General features: G+C 34.2%; 1 protein-coding gene across 1 annotated transcript in view; it reads right to left on the bottom strand.

Annotated features, from left to right (window-relative positions):
- Nucleotides 1-515: 515 nt before the first annotated feature.
- LOC149808087 (syntaxin-7-like) overlaps nt 516-15,280 on the bottom strand; it is a 43,777-nt gene continuing 29,012 nt past the window's right edge. Inside the window, exons 10-11 of the mRNA XM_089973425.1 lie at nt 1,500-1,582; nt 516-624 (exon numbers count right to left, since the gene is read on the bottom strand). Of these exons, the coding sequence (XP_089829551.1) occupies nt 523-624; nt 1,500-1,582 (185 nt within the window). The 3' untranslated portion in view covers nt 516-522. The remainder of the gene's footprint in view (nt 625-1,499; nt 1,583-15,280) is intronic.

Genomic DNA, 15,280 nt, shown 5'->3' with positions numbered 1-15,280 from the left:
TTGTGTATGTCTTAATGACTGATATCACATGACATCATGGATATGTCATGCTTATTGTGTCTTGTGTATGTCTTAATGACTGATATCACATGACATCATGGATATGTCATGCTTATCGTGTCTTGTAGATGTCTCAAGTCTTGTGTATGTCTCAAATTGGAAGAAACATTTTTATATTGTCAGCAAATTGAAAAAAAGAAGAATCTGATTTTGTATGACCAAGAAAATAATAATCTCTGATGAATGTTAAGAATACTTACTCATCTTTCTTCATTCTTTACTAATATGAAACATGCACAAAACACTGAAAGATAACTGTGGACAATGTAGGCACCACTGAACTGATACTGTTAGGGTAAAGCTTTTACTCACCTTGTTTACAGATGTGTATTATCTCCTCGCCACTCAAGTTTTACTTACTGAAATTGCAAACTTGTCCCAAACAAAAACATCTAGAATAAATGAATCTCTCTCTCTCTCTAAATGTTGACAGTGTTTTGATTTCAATCTTATACCTGACTGTCATTTGGACTTCGGAACCGAGACTCCGATGATTACGGCAATAATCGCTAGAATAATCACAATTACTACGATAATGCAGCACTTTTTCCGTCGCGCTTTAGACTGAAACAAATCAGAAAATAATGCAAATTAATTTTAAAGATATTGGAAAAAACTAAATTATACGAATAATCTAAAGTTTCTAAATAATCAAGTTTGCAAAACCAAAGAATATGTAGGTATGTATGTATGTAGAAGGTTTAACAGCAAGTAAGCATAATACCAGTTGATCAAAAGTTCTAAAAATATAAAGGAAAAGAACTGTAAAATGTTTAAAAGATAAATTTCAAAGATACTAAAATTCTGTAAAAGGTATATAAAATAAAAAATATGGGCAACAAATATAAAATCATTCAAATACAGGGTTAAAGCTTCTTATATAGACTGCATTCCTTCAAAATGCCAAAGATGTTCTCTGTAAAACTGAATGCTTTTTAACAGAAGCTATCTAGATGAAAGAAAACTGACCAACATCAGGCCATGATAAACCAGACCATTAAACTTGTACATGCTGATTATTTACAGTCAAGTCTTTAGAAGTTTATTTTGAAAGTATGATACTATAACGTGTCATTTTGCCATGCAGACACACACATCTTGGCTGAAGAACTAAGTTAAACAGATTTTTCTTAGCATAAGAAATCAAAATGGAAAAAACTTCAATCAAGCATAAAAGATTCAAACAGAGGTCAGCAAAGTTATTTAGTGTTCAATTTATTTGTATGTTTTTGATGAAATTAAATTCTAAGCAAGAACAGACTATTTAAATCCAATGCACACAATTTTTATATGTAACTCATCCTGAATGTAATCAGGTAAATTCTAAGCATTTCTGTAATATTATGAAAAACTTTCACTCTGAATGTGGCTAAAAAAGGCTATGTGAGCTATGTGACAATAGAAAGGTTTTATACATATTTTAGGTTGCTAACACCCACCTGATAGTCCCTTGCTTGAGCCAGCTGCTGTGTTCCCTCCTGGACGTGGACTTCAGCGTTTTCCACATTAGCCTCTATACTGTCTGCAATTATAACAAGACTTCCATGAGAGGACCAACACTCAATTTTAATATCATTTTCTAAGTTATATAATATTTTCTTACTCTGGACTATTCCAGGAAAATGATAAAGAGATGTGTTGGGGTGCACGTCTCATAATGTTGATAGCCCCCACTTCCCAGTTTTGAAGTACTTTAATGTATAATTTGCCCTCATATAAAGTAAACCTCAGTTATAAGACAGTGCTTTGCATATTTCCTATCAATAGTGTAAATTGGTTTGCACTAAAATCACATCCTTAGCAACCACTTTTTTCATGACAAGATATCAATCTATGAAATGATTAACATTTTTAATATTAATTGGGTTTCAGTTCAGATATCCATTTAAACCATTTTTCTTAATTAATTCAGACGAATATTCATTTGTGCATTAAAATTAAAATATTATGAAATATAAATAATTTACAATACCTTCTATTGTATTCTTCAGCTTGTTATATACCTTCTTAATTTATTTGAATCATGTACACTTCTTACGATAAATACTGAGTAATTAGAATATTACTTAATATTTTTAAACTTTAGCAATATTTTGAATGCATGTGGATACTGTCCTATTATAGTTCTTTCTATAGTTTGGTCCTGCAGTTGTCCATCTGTCAACATTTGCTATTTTTTATATCTTCTAAAAACTGCTACACCAATTTTGACCCAAAATGTCATGTACTATCCAGCTATGAAGCTCTTTCAGATTTCTTCAAAGATGCCCAATAGCCATCCAATATGGCCACCATTACTAAAAACAAACTTTCAAAGTCTTCTCATGAGTCAATAAACAAAATCTGACCAAACTTAGCAGAAATCATCCTGACATGAGGCTCTTTTACATTTGTTCAAATGATCCCAATCAGTCATTCAATAGACCGTATTCATGTGACATCATCAGTTTTGGCATGTGCCATATTGGAATACAACGCCATGTGTATGGCAACACTACTAGTATGTTTCTTTCATGTTGTAATTTTGGTTCAGCAACATTGGTAAACTTCTGTGCCATGTTTGGGTGTGGGAATCATGCTGACCGTGAGAAAGACTTGTCATACTTCAGACTTCCCAAAGCATGGCAGAAATATGACGAACTTACACTACAGTTGTCGAAGTAAAGGATGTTTGGACGTAAAGATCAGCAATTTTCTATGCACACATGTATGTTCAGACCATTTTGTGAGTGGTAAATTGACATGAACTTTGGAAACATTTTGTTATTCGTATAGTAATATATCAAGACAGCGGTTCCATTCCCACTCGCTTCGATTTGCTTTGTTCTCTTAGTCAAGTCGATAGGAAATTGAAACTATCATGACTAGATTTTGGCTACTAATAATCATATCTCATCTTAGTCTTAGCCTGTTGAATATCTGTTTAAAAAATATATCACTCTTTGTTAAAATAAGTATACATATCTGTCTGTAGGTATACTGCCTTGCATGTAATTAATTTATATGTACATTTCTACATTTGTATATCTGTCTGGAGGTATACAGCCTTGCATGTAATTAATTTGTATGTACATTTCTACATTTGTATATCTGTCTGTAGGTATATAGCCTTGCATGTAATTAATTTGTATGTACATTTCTACATTTGTATATCTGTCTGTAGGTATACAGCCTTGCATGTAATTAATTTATATGTACATTTCTACATTTGTATATCTGTCTGTAGGTATACAGCCTTGCATGTAATTAATTTATATGTACATTTCTACATTTGTATATCTGTCTGTAGGTATACAGCCTTGCATGTAATTAATTTATATGTACATTTCTACATTTGTATATCTGTCTGTAGGTATACAGCCTTGCATGTAATTAATTTATATGTACATTTCTACATTTGTATATCTGTCTGTAGGTATACAGCCTTGCATGTAATTAATTTATATGTACATTTCTACATTTGTATATCTGTCTGTAGGTATACAGCCTTGCATGTAATTAATTTATATGTACATTTCTACATTTGTATATCTGTCTGTAGGTATACAGCCTTGCATGTAATTAATTTATATGTACATTTCTACATTTGTATATCTGTCTGTAGGTATACAGCCTTGCATGTAATTAATTTATATGTACATTTCTACATTTGTATATCTGTCTGTAGGTATACAGCCTTGCATGTAATTAATTTATATGTACATTTCTACATTTGTATATCTGTCTGTAGGTATACAACCTTGCATGTAATTAATTTATATGTACATTTCTACATTTGTATATCTGTCTGTAGGTATACAGCCTTGCATGTAATTAATTTATATGTACAATTCTACATTTTGTATATCTGTCTGTAGGTATACAACCTTGCATGTAATTAATTTATATGTACATTTCTACATTTGTATATCTGTCTGCAGGTATACAGCCTTGCATGTATTTAAATTATATGTACATTTTGTGTATTGTCTGTAGGTATACAGCACTGCATGCAATTAATTTGTATGTACATTTCTACATTTTGTATACTGTCTATAGTTTGTAAATGACAAGCCACTGTTTCTTAAATATGTAAATGCAAACAGTCACTAAGTCAAATCTGTCAATGTCTGCCATCTTGATACATTTTAATGATGTTAACCTTTTGTTTTATATAATAAATGGGATATGATTGTAGACTGAAGTCCATGAGATTGCAATATGTTTTATATTTAGGTGATATATGTATTTGTTGATACACAAGCTGAAACCCTTGCATCACTCCAGGACATATTGGTTGATGACCAAACATGTGAGACAGAAGAACCTGTGGATCACAAGGGAGATAAAAAGTGATATAAAGGGAGACCAATATAAAGGGTCATAATCTGGAGGCAATTCAACAAGAGTGACTGTGGAAAACATGGAGCTGAAGTCAGAAATAGCCAGCCGTAAGGTGACTGCAGAGAGTTTGGAGGAAGATGATGACAAAGTCAACTATCCGACTGACTGGTTTGCCCATGTACCACATCTTAATGCAAGTCTTTTCACTTATTTCTTCATACTTGACAGAGACTCATTTTTCATCCCTGACAAAGTTTCAACAAGTGATGCAAACATTAATGAAACTATGTCTCAATGTTCACAATGAATTTCTTGGGATAATATTCCAATGTGCACAGCCAACAGTGTCGAGAACATTTTTCACTTAATGTGCTGACTCGTTTACAGCCTCTTATCAGATGGCCTGACACAGCAGATCAAGAAGACTATGCCCACGGAATTCAGACGTTACCTGAATGGTAAAGCTGTCGACTGTTTTGAAGTCTTCGTTGAAACCCCTTCAAATGCAGAAGCTAAAACTCTGACCTGGTCCTCATACAAACATCATCATACAGTTAAATTTTTTATTGATGCAACTCCACAAGGGGCCATCTCTTTCCTTTCCCAAGCATGGTGCAGCAGAGTGAGCAAAAAGACTGTCACAGAAAACAGTGGTTTTCTAAATAAACTGCTACCTGGAGATGTTGTTATGGCAGACCGAGGTTTCTGATGTAAAAGACAGCATAGGAGTTATGATGGCCTCTGTCAAAATGCCAGCTTTTACTAAAGGAAAAAAGCAAATGCCAGCTTTAGAGCTAGAGGAATCGAGAAAATTAGCTCACCTTTGCATTCATGCTGAATGAATCATAGGACTAATGCTACAAAAGTATACTTTTTTGTCTGGAATTGTGCCTATTGACCATTTGCAGACCACTGATGACAAAAGGTTGACTACTATTGATAAAGATGCCTAGTGTGTGCTGCATTAACAAACTTGTCACCAAATATAGTATCATTTGATTAAAAGTGATTATGCTATTGTCTAGGAATGTAGTAATAAGGGATGTTGATGTATATAGAAATAGGAAGACAGGTTGATTAATGTGGAATACATGAGAGAGAGGGAGCATGAAATTTCTATGGCTGGTAAATGTAATGATTAAGCGTGTATGTGATTAGGATTTTTAACATAGCTTTTAACAATTTTTCAATCATATCGCTAAGATATCTGCAGTGTGGCAGTTTATAGTGATGTCTAGCACTTGGGCATCATAGCATCATGTCCCACCCAGTCACATTATCCTGATACCAAGACGACCAGTCCTAACACTAACCTCTTAATACTGAGCGCCAAGCAAGGCAGCTGTTAGTATCAATTTTGTAAGTCTTTAGTATGACTTGGCCTGGGTTTGAACCCAGGACCTCCCACTTCCGAGGCAGATGCTTGAACCACATGGCCACCGAAGCGGTATAATAACTAAGTGTATGTGTGTGATAAATTGTAACTGGAGAGTGAGAAAAGATGTGTTATAAATAAAACAAAAACGTATTTGAGAAATTGTGTTCAGCTATGGGCAATTTCTGATTCACCTGCAATATCCTATCAATAAATGCAGTTCAAGTTATATATTGATATTTACCATCTTCCCTGAAAAAGTGCAGTGAGAGAGAGTGAGTATTAAAGAAATCAAAGCTGTTTATTGTGTTGTTTTTTTTCTATAGAAATTTTCAACTTAAATAATAAATCAATAAATACACAGTAAGTTATGTATTAATATTTACTTTCTTCCTTGATACAATTGTATCATAAATTGGCATCAACTCTCAACATCTCTTTCTTTCTCTCTCTCTCTCTCATACATGCACTAATCATAATACAATACTGAGAGATCAAAACACAGGACTTGTGTGTATTATGGCTCTTGAATAGATACAACACAATCATCTCTCTCTCTCTCTCTCTGTCTGTCACTCACTCACTCTGTCTGTCTGTCTGTCTCTCTTAAATGCTATAATCATAATATAATAATGCCAGACCACAACACACAAGACTTGTTTGCTTTAAGGCTCTTGCACAGATACAACACTTCCAAGTCACTTGACTTTGATACCCCAGCTCTTCTTACAAATTTTATGCATTCAGGGCAATATCATCCGATACAATGCCTACACAGCCAAAATGAAATGAATGAAATTGGCAAAGTTGGTCATCACATCATCATATGCCCATATTCCTCCTCCTGGCGGAAGCACCATACAGACTGATGGCTGGTATGCTGCACTGCAGTGGCTAACATGTAGGCTGTGACATCTGGCCTATTGTACTGCTTGGTCCTGGTGTTGTTGCTTTACTATTCTGCAGTGGCTAACATGTAGGCTGTGACGGCTGGCCTATTGCACTGCTTGGTCCAGGTGTTGCCCCTCTGCTATTCCGTAGCGGCAAGCGTGTATAACTTCTGGCCAACAATTCTGGCAGAACTCCAACTCCGAACACATGGATTGCTTTTGGAAGCATATCTTCCCAAAATGCATGGCATTTCTCAATCCACTCAAAATCAATTGTCTTGTCCAGACTATAAAGTCTGCATAATTTGTATCACATACAAACACTTGGCATTGAACCTGGTAATAATACTCATGCCTTCTGTCAAGAGTTAGCCCACCGTTGCAATCTCTCACAAGAAATGATTTTTCAAGGTTAGCTTTACTCAGGTCCATGTCTCTCATTGTATATGGACACTTGATCTCTAAAGATCCAACTCCACAGCAGTTGCATGATGTGATGCCATGATGTGATGGATGAGTTATATGAATTACAGAACCAGAAGAACACACCATGAAGTTTGAAAGATTTTTCTTCATAGCTGGTATGTATTGATTCTTGACTTTTGGCTCATATGTCAATCCCCAACTGGTTTGAATCGATTTGAATTTTCTCAGGTCAAGATAACATGTGGTTTTAATCAGGTGAGGTGCTGGCTGTGTTGAGTTTGTATGACAAACTGCCTTGAATTTTGAAGCAGTTATTCTGCCTGTTTTGTGTTTCTGCCAGATTGTACTCATAAACTGTCCTTGTGTTGATTGCTCAAATGCTTCTATCTGGGATCTGGTAACCTCAATTTTTAATAAATTGTGTTGTTTCCTAATTTCATATAAAGGAAGCTGATGGAACTCTTCATCAAATATATGTCAGCAGTTTGTGTTGTGCCTCTTTTGGTATTAGGTTATCACTAAAGGGCTGAAATAATGGCTGGCTTCACCTGCCCCTTGTTTATCTCAAGTTGATCAATTCTGACTCACTGATGGGTGGTACTTCCTTACGTTGTCTTACTCGGTAAGGAGTTGTTCGTGTTCCTGTTGCTATTGCCTCATCCAAATTTTTCTTCTTCATGTGTGCTGATGAGAAATCGGTCTCAGCAACAGGTCTGTAATTGATCTGGTTCAGAGGTGCAGGCAGTAACCAGTAGGCTGGAGCTTGTGTTACAGTTTTGGAGTCGCGCAGTTTCACTGTTGCTTCTACCGCAAACATAAGTGATGCCAAATGAGAACACACTTCATCCAAACCTGCCATACAGTCACAGTGTGCAGTGCAGATGGTCCTAGCCTTCTCTGCAATAATCCATGGTTGAGTGGGCTTTTCTCTCAGTTTCTGTGAATGGAGTACCTAAAAAAAATAAGAGGACAAAATTGCAACAAGTTGACTTTTTTCCCCATTCAATGTGAATTCAAAATTAAATGGGATCTGATATTTGCTTGCATGGAATACATAAAGAATATATTTCATCCAGTGGGTGAGAAAAAAATGTGTTCTTTCAAGAGGCAAGTGAGAATACTAGTTTTTTTTATTCCACAAGGTTAATAACTAAAATCCAAAAATTCTGGAACGTATTTCAAATATGTATGTAAATGCTTGCATATGAACCAATGTTTCTGAAGCTCATTATGAAAACTGTTATCTAGACTGCTTATATAACTAAACAAGAGAGAGAGAGAGAGACAGAGAGAGAGGATGATTATGTGTATATTACCTTTCCCCGAACGTGGTATTAATTTTTCACGCACACAGCAACTTCTCTAACCCATCCAGAAGTAAAGAGATTGTATGTGTCAAGGCTTCTTCAGGTTTTCATTTCCTCTAAGGTATAGCTGCTCTTAGCATAAATCAGGTAATTATTATATCTGGGTACTGAATGCATGGGAATAAGACCGCCGTAGTACTCCACTCTGACTTTGGTATATGATAGGGATCTAAATCATCTATCAGCCAGCATTTAGTTAAATATCTTTGCTCCGATGTACTATCTAATGTGTCGATATATCTGATTTTTTATTTTCACTGGCTTCGACACTGTTATATACTCCACGTCTGATCAGCAATCACTGTGTCGACCTCCGCTTGTAATCCAAATATGAAGCGCGCTAATGCGTATACATGAAATTCTGATGTCACTGAATACAGTCTATATGACCACTGTACTATAAACAGAAAAACCTTTAAGTGAATCCTTCTCATTAGCTAATGAACAAAAGGTGATTTTTTTCAGGTCCCTTTGCTTCAAGAATGCACTGCATGTATAGCATACCATTAACTTTCTTCCAGGTTAAAGGAAAATGACTAGATTCAGTGTGATGAGTCAAATCATGTAAAAACCAACTGTGCACTGTGGTGAAGATGAAGCAACGTAAAACATATGATGCTCCAGAGTTATCTGACTTGACAATCAGCCTGCGATTTGGGACAATCAACTCAGCAACATACAAAATCAGCATGATGGTACCAAACTGAGATTTGAAAGAATAAACTCAGCAACATACAAAATCTGTATGATGATAGCACAGTAATCCAATGAATCAAGCACTCTAAGGACACAAAGAAAGCCCAGGTGCCCAACACATAATGCTACCATTCCTGAAATGGATTTCTGGCCTTTCTTCTGAATAAAGCATGATAGCTGACAATATGCACAGCTATGACCAGCTAAGGAACATGTTTATTCTGACAAAGAAATAAATGATGTCTCTGTGAGTTGCATGTATGAAGTATCTGCAGTACAAGCAAGTGAACCTTGCAGCAGTGGATATTTTGATCTTGATTTGTTCAGGGAAAATATGCACTCTACTGCCAAAGATGCTGTAAACCAAATAAAAAAAACCACCATTTGTTGACTATTGGTACCAAACTTACCCATCCCCACCTGACATATACTGGGTATCTGAGAAACCTGATTAAGTAAATTCTTTTGAATATCTTAGTACAGTTTTGTAATTATGCCTGCTTGGGAAAAATATGGGTTTCACTTTGTAACATGCATTAGCTCAACCATGATCAGTCTCCTAATGCTGTATCTAATCTAATCTATCTACTCAGGAACAAATTATGTACTGCCGACTTTTTGATGTTTCAAAATTACCAAAACATCTGAAGAGCCATCAGGCCAAGACAATAGTTCAATATTTTGAGGAACATCATATTGCTCTTCCAGCATGGCTGTCTGTTCCTAACTTTTTCCTCTGATCTAAAACTATTCAGTTTGTTAAAATCCTGACATTTTTAAGGAAAGATTAAATACTCTTGTTAAGTGACATGGTTGGTTTATCTGTTGGAGAAATGTTTGCACATGTCCATCAGCAGGAGGAAAAGGAAACAATTAAATCGGGAAAAAAGGCCATCATAAACAGATTTTCATGTGGACTTTGCCAGTTCACAATGGTTGTAATTATTATGTAAAATACACTCAGAATCAGAACACTTTACTTTTGTTGTCATCAGCTACTATGAAAGATAATAATGTTAAGGTTTTAGCTATGAATATTTTCAGTCTGTTGAGTTTATTATTCAAGGTTACATTTACAGTGTGGCCCCACTAACACATGATGGTTGGAGTCCATAGAACCTGTTATAACCAACCAGGTCAGTTAGCTGAATAAAATGATTTGTGTACCCCAAGAATGGGCAGGGGTAATACAAGTGCACAAAAAAATGTTTTGCTTGCACAGTTACCATCTTAAATCAATGGATACGAAATGAGAAATGTACATGTAGTGAAAACAGAGGTTACATATATATTTTACTTTATTCTGAGAACCACGCACTGGTACATATACGAATATACTGTTTATATATATATGCATGTAGATGCACAGCATGAATAAAAATATCAACCCATATACATGTACTCACACACCGATCTTGTCAACATGCTGTGCATCCACAGTACATGTAACTCCATCGAAAATATGCACACCAATTTAAAATACTCAGTAAGTTTGAAACAGATCATTATGTGTCTGACTTGAAGAAAAAAAAAGAGCAAAATTATGTCATAAAAGATGTAGCACATTTTACTGTCCAGTACGTTCTAAGGTCAATAAATGGTGTCTATACAAATTTCATGCAGATAAATCTTCTCATCTGTGAATTAAAATACTTTATTGTTTCTTGAGAAAAAAAACCCTGATTTTTAGCTGCTTTCTGTTACTGTCACATTTGCTCTTGGCAAAATCAATCATATTCCTCAAATGAAGAATTTGAGCATAGTCAATTTCTTGCATCTCCATCCATCTTAAAGCATACTCTAAACTTCTGACATCTTCTGCTGCTGCTGATGGTAGATGATCCTCAGGTGTGGCATCTTTGCTGTCATCTTTACCATTATCTGCATCATCACTGGTTTTATTTAGCATAATATTATGAATAATTTCTGCATCAGAGACACAGTCTACAACTGGGCAGTCATTATCAAAAGTGAACCATTAATTAACACAGTCGCATGACTGCATATGCATCCAAAATGACCTCTCAGACTCGGACATATCCTTTTCCCAAAAATCCATCAAATAAACTATCATCATCATCACTAATATTGCTGCTCAGATGGTTGACTCATTCACACCTAAACCTCTAGCTAATTGTGATTGTTTAACACTAGACTCAATCCTGTCCAGGGCTTCAATCTTCTCTTTAATGGTAAAGCTTTATGTTTCTGTCTCCCATTATCCATTGTAAATGTCCACTAATTAACACTCTTTAATGGTAAAGCTTTATGTTTCTGTCTCCCATTATCCATTGTAAATGTCCACTAATTAACACTCTTTAATTGTAAAGCTTTATGTTTCTGTCTCCCATTATCCATTGTAAATGTCCACTAATTAACACTCTTTAATGGTAAAGCTTTATGTTTCTGTCTCCCATTATCCACTGTAAATGTCCACTAATTAACACTCTTTAATGGTAAAGCTTTATGTTTCTGTCTCCCATTATCCATTGTAAATGTCCACTAATTAACACTCTTTAATGGTAAAGCTTTATGTTTCTGTCTCCCATTATCCATTGTAAATGTCCACTAATTAACACTCTTTAATGGTAAAGCTTTATGTTTCTGTCTCCCATTATCCACTGTAAATGTCCACTAATTAACACTCTTTAATGGTAAAGCTTTATGTTTCTGTCTCCCATTATCCACTGTAAATGTCCACTAATTAACACTCTTTAATGGTAAAGCTTTATGTTTCTGTCTCCCATTATCCATTGTAAATGTCCACTAATTAACACTCTTTAATGGTAAAGCTTTATGTTTCTGTCTCCCATTATCCATTGTAAATGTCCACTAATTAACACTCTTTAATGGTAAAGCTTTATGTTTCTGTCTCCCATTATCCACTGTAAATGTCCACTAATTAACACTCTTTAACGCTAAAGCTTTATGTTTCTGTCTCCCATTATCCATTGTAAATGTCCACTAATTAACACTCTTTAATGGTAAAGCTTTATGTTTCTGTCTCCCATTATCCATTGTAAATGTCCACTAATTAACACTCTTTAATGGTAAAGCTTTATGTTTCTGTCTCCCATTATCCATTGTAAATGTCCACTAATTAACACTCTTTAATGGTAAAGCTTTATGTTTCTGTCTCCCATTATCCATTGTAAATGTCCACTAATTAACACTCTTTAATGGTAAAGCTTTATGTTTCTGTCTCCCATTATCCATTGTAAATGTCCACTAATTAACACTTTTACACATAGTGGTTTGAATGAATACAGCAATAATAACTGTCAATAAACAATGGGGTCATTTTTATAGGGAATGGATGACACTATGCACTGGTCAACTGATTGTGTCTAACAACACTGCCAAGCCATGTGTACATGTTGGCAGCTTTCATTTTTTGATGTTTTATAACTCGTCTAATAATATGAACAAGTTTTAGCTCTGCAACTGACTAACAATTAGCAATATATTTAATTTAACTGATTTATAAATTCAGGTGAGAATCTTTTATCATCCACCCCATTGTTTGTTGCTTGGATGTGTAAGCCATTTAAAGAACAAACACTGTCGGATACTGTTTGAACAATGATTGTGTACAGAATGCATAGAAGACAAACATAAAGAAGGCGTATTTATCAGCCCATGGAACAGTGAGAATAAGATTAACACATATGAGCTGATGTTTTCCAAAAAATAAATTAAGATCAATGTTCTCAAAATGCCCAGACACTATTTCAGATACTCATACTTCTGATTTTTATCTGGCACAAACTGTTAAGAAACTGGTGAAAGTGTACCATGCCACAATCATTTTATGTTTGAATTTATATGCAATCTCTTCCCTAAAATGATAATAAACGTTAAACATGTTATTTTTTTAACATTTAAAAAGTAAAAATATTATTTTCATGTATGAGAAAATATACACATATGAAATTTCAGGAGCTACTCCAAGATCATTGTATATTCTAATTCACATGCGATCTCTTCCCCAAAATGATAATTTATTTTTTTACATATTATTTTTCATATTTTTAAGATGAGAAAAAAATACCATGTACATGAAATTTCAGGAGCCATGCCACCATTGTGTTATATGAGAATTAACAGAGCATGTTACACTGGCATCACACTGTACATGTGCGACAGTAACAATGGTCCATACATGTATCATGTGAGCTCAACAGTGGTCCATACATATTGGACTGAAAGCATACTTTCTTATGACACTGCCAATAGCATGTTAGTACTAAAACTTATACAGTTATGTTGATATAATGGCAGGCTTAATTTGAAATTGCTGTAATGAAAACAGATTGTTTTATGCATTATGTAAATATAAGAAATTCTATGTCATTATAGCCATTTGTGTGCGGTAAACTAATAAAATAATGGTCCTTATTTTGTGATATATTATTTATCAGATCTTGTGGGAAGTCATTATCTGTCTGACAGGCTATAATCACTCCCTTGCTGGTATTTTCTTGCAGTTATGGACTAATAACTGTAATGTTTTAACTATTCTTCAACTATAAGCATCATTTTATACAAACTTTACACAAATTAAAACCTTTTTTGGTCAAAAATGAAATATTTCATACATGCACATACTTGGAGAAGCCCCTCTATTTACATTTTTTTCTCACATGTACAGCTCTCTTCCAGATAGAAATATATAAATGGTTCTATGCACTCAGGACAGTATCCAAAAGAAATGATGATCTTGTACTAAAATGACAAATATACTATTTACTTGATAAATTAATCTAATTAAGAATATCTCAATAATTAAGTCTTGTAGGTTTTTATGTGTTACTCTAATGCTGCTTGTGTGACACACAGTTTTGCATTGTGAGTTTCACAATTAAAACTATTGTCTGACACAGTTTTGCATTGCGAGTTTTACAATTAAAACTATTGTTTGACACACAGTTTTGCATTGCAGGTTTTACAATTAAACTATGTTTGACACAGTTTTGTACTGCAGGTTTTACAATGAAAACTATTTGACACAGTTTTGCATTGTGGGTTTTACAATTAAAACTATTGTTTGACACACAGTTTTGCATTACGCATTTTACAATTAAAACTTATATTGTTTTTTTAATTGTTTTGACGTTTATATTTTGATAGACAATCTTTTCTAGTTCATCTGAGGTGTTTTTCTCTCATTGTTTTTTAAATAAAGGTAATAAAGATAGTTTGGGTTTTGGAGCAAGGGAGATAACTAAGACACACCCAATGGAATGGTGGTACTAAAGATGTCTCATCCAGAAATATCCTTAACTTTACCAAAATACTGTTTGAAATTTGAACTATATGAATTGCTTTAAAGCCTTGTTTAATTTTCCACATGTTCTAAATTTTCACAAGCTGGTAAAGAAATATATCATCCGTTGTCTGTTTTTTGTCCTGTGAAAATTAGAAGACCATATGTATGTCAAGTACTTGTTAGTGATGCATTATAAAATTGAGAGAAACATTTTGAAACAAAATAAGAAGTATTAGTAAAAACAATAGTTAAATACAAAAATGTTAAAAGAAAACAATTTAGAAAAGAAACAGTAACATTAAAGTTTTTAAATGAACCACTAGAACACACACCTGAAAAACCGGAACAAAATTGTATTGCAAAATATTTCTCTATTAGGCATGCATTTTGTAATGCCATGCTTACCAACAGTTGTCAGTTATCAATTATGTATAGCCAGTAACTGATGTTAAATTTCAAGTGATTCCATGAACAGTGTATTATCAATATCTGAAAGTAGAATCCGTCTGACTTTGTGGAAAATTTTTCTATGCATAATCAACCAAATCTTTAGTCCTCAATCAAGCTTAAAGGCAGACTAGTAACTGAATGGCCGAAATGCATGCTGCATGCCTGTGTGATGTGGGTTTGGTCCCCACCAGCTCAGTGTTTCAAAATTCACTACCTTCAGACTTGTGTGTAAATTGACTAAAACCGAATACAAAAAGAATACAATAAATGAATCAAATATATTTCAGCAGTAGATATTTAATGAACAGTGTCATGTATCATTTATACTGGACATAAAATGAGGAGAAATTATTGATTTATTTCTTATAAATGGGGTTGAACTGCTCATCTGCAACATGAAAACCCATTTAATGTTATAGCTGTG

Source organism: Sinohyriopsis cumingii, chromosome 1 (assembly GCF_028554795.1).
Source record: "Sinohyriopsis cumingii isolate HCF-2022 chromosome 1, ASM2855479v2, whole genome shotgun sequence".
Classification (NCBI taxonomy): Eukaryota; Metazoa; Mollusca; class Bivalvia; order Unionida; family Unionidae; genus Sinohyriopsis; species Sinohyriopsis cumingii.
Note: the sequence above shows the minus strand (reverse complement) of the source record. Positions and strands in the feature narration are given on the sequence as shown.